Raw genomic sequence first — 960 nt, forward strand, 5'->3', positions numbered from 1 at the left:
AGTGAATGGGGCATGTGGACATGTTAACAAGGGGTCCTTGTGAATGTGGGAAAAAGCTGCCCTTAACTGAGTGAGCAAGAGCTGTAAATAGGGTTGGGATGACGGCAGGCTCTTCAGTAGCATTTCTGCCTCCACCTCTGGTTTCTGCTGTTCAGGTTGGTGCAAGGGGGCAGAGTTGCCTCTTGTCTCAGCTGTGAGAGATGATGACATAGAGGCAGTGTCTCTGAAGTGCAGCTCGGAACAAAGGACTCTACGCTCAGGAATGACCTTTGGCATCTGCCCTATTATTTCAGTTTCTGAGACAGTGTTAATTAGAAGCTTCAGAACTGAAATTTGTAAACAGTGGAGCAGTTAAAATATGATTAGCCAGCAGGCGACGTGGCTCACGCCAGGCCGAGGCAGGTGGATCACCTGAGGTCAGGAGTTCGGGACCAGCCTGGCCAACATGGTGAAACCCCATCTTTTCTTAAAAAAAAAAAAAAATACAAAACTCGCTTGAACCCAAGAGACGGAGGTTGCGGTGAGCAGGGATTGTGCCACTGCACTCTAGCCTGGGTGACAGAGTGAGACTGTGTCTCAAAAAAAAAAATAGCTCTGCTTTTTAGATACAGTTATGGTTGTTATTAGTGGTCTTCAAATTAATTTTGTGTGCATTTGTCTTTGTGTCTTTGGGTTGGGCTGTTGGATTAATATTGGCGTGTAATAGTGCTTAGCAGTAGGGAACTTTCTGTTGTCACTTAACACTAACTCTCCCTTTCAGCACCGAGCTTGCTGGTTTTATTAAAAAAGTGCGAAGCAAAAACAAGAACTCACTCTCAGGATTGAGTATTGATGAAATTGTCCAAAGAGTGACAGAACACATTCTAGACGGACAGAAAAAGAAAAAGGTATTTTATCCAGATGTTCCACTTCATCCTTCTTTATTTATAAAATATGAGAAATGTTTAAAAAAAAAAAAAA

At 42.9% G+C, this 960-nt stretch overlaps 1 protein-coding gene across 1 annotated transcript in view; it reads left to right on the forward strand.

Moving 5' to 3' along the window:
- TTC3 (tetratricopeptide repeat domain 3) overlaps positions 1-960 on the forward strand; it is a 158,420-nt gene that overhangs the window by 145,761 nt on the left and 11,699 nt on the right. The window contains 1 exon segment of the mRNA XM_011987753.1: positions 761-887. Coding sequence (XP_011843143.1) covers positions 761-887 — 127 coding nt within the window.

This window comes from Mandrillus leucophaeus, unplaced genomic scaffold, assembly GCF_000951045.1.
Source record: "Mandrillus leucophaeus isolate KB7577 unplaced genomic scaffold, Mleu.le_1.0 Scaffold315, whole genome shotgun sequence".
Taxonomy (NCBI): Eukaryota; Metazoa; Chordata; class Mammalia; order Primates; family Cercopithecidae; genus Mandrillus; species Mandrillus leucophaeus.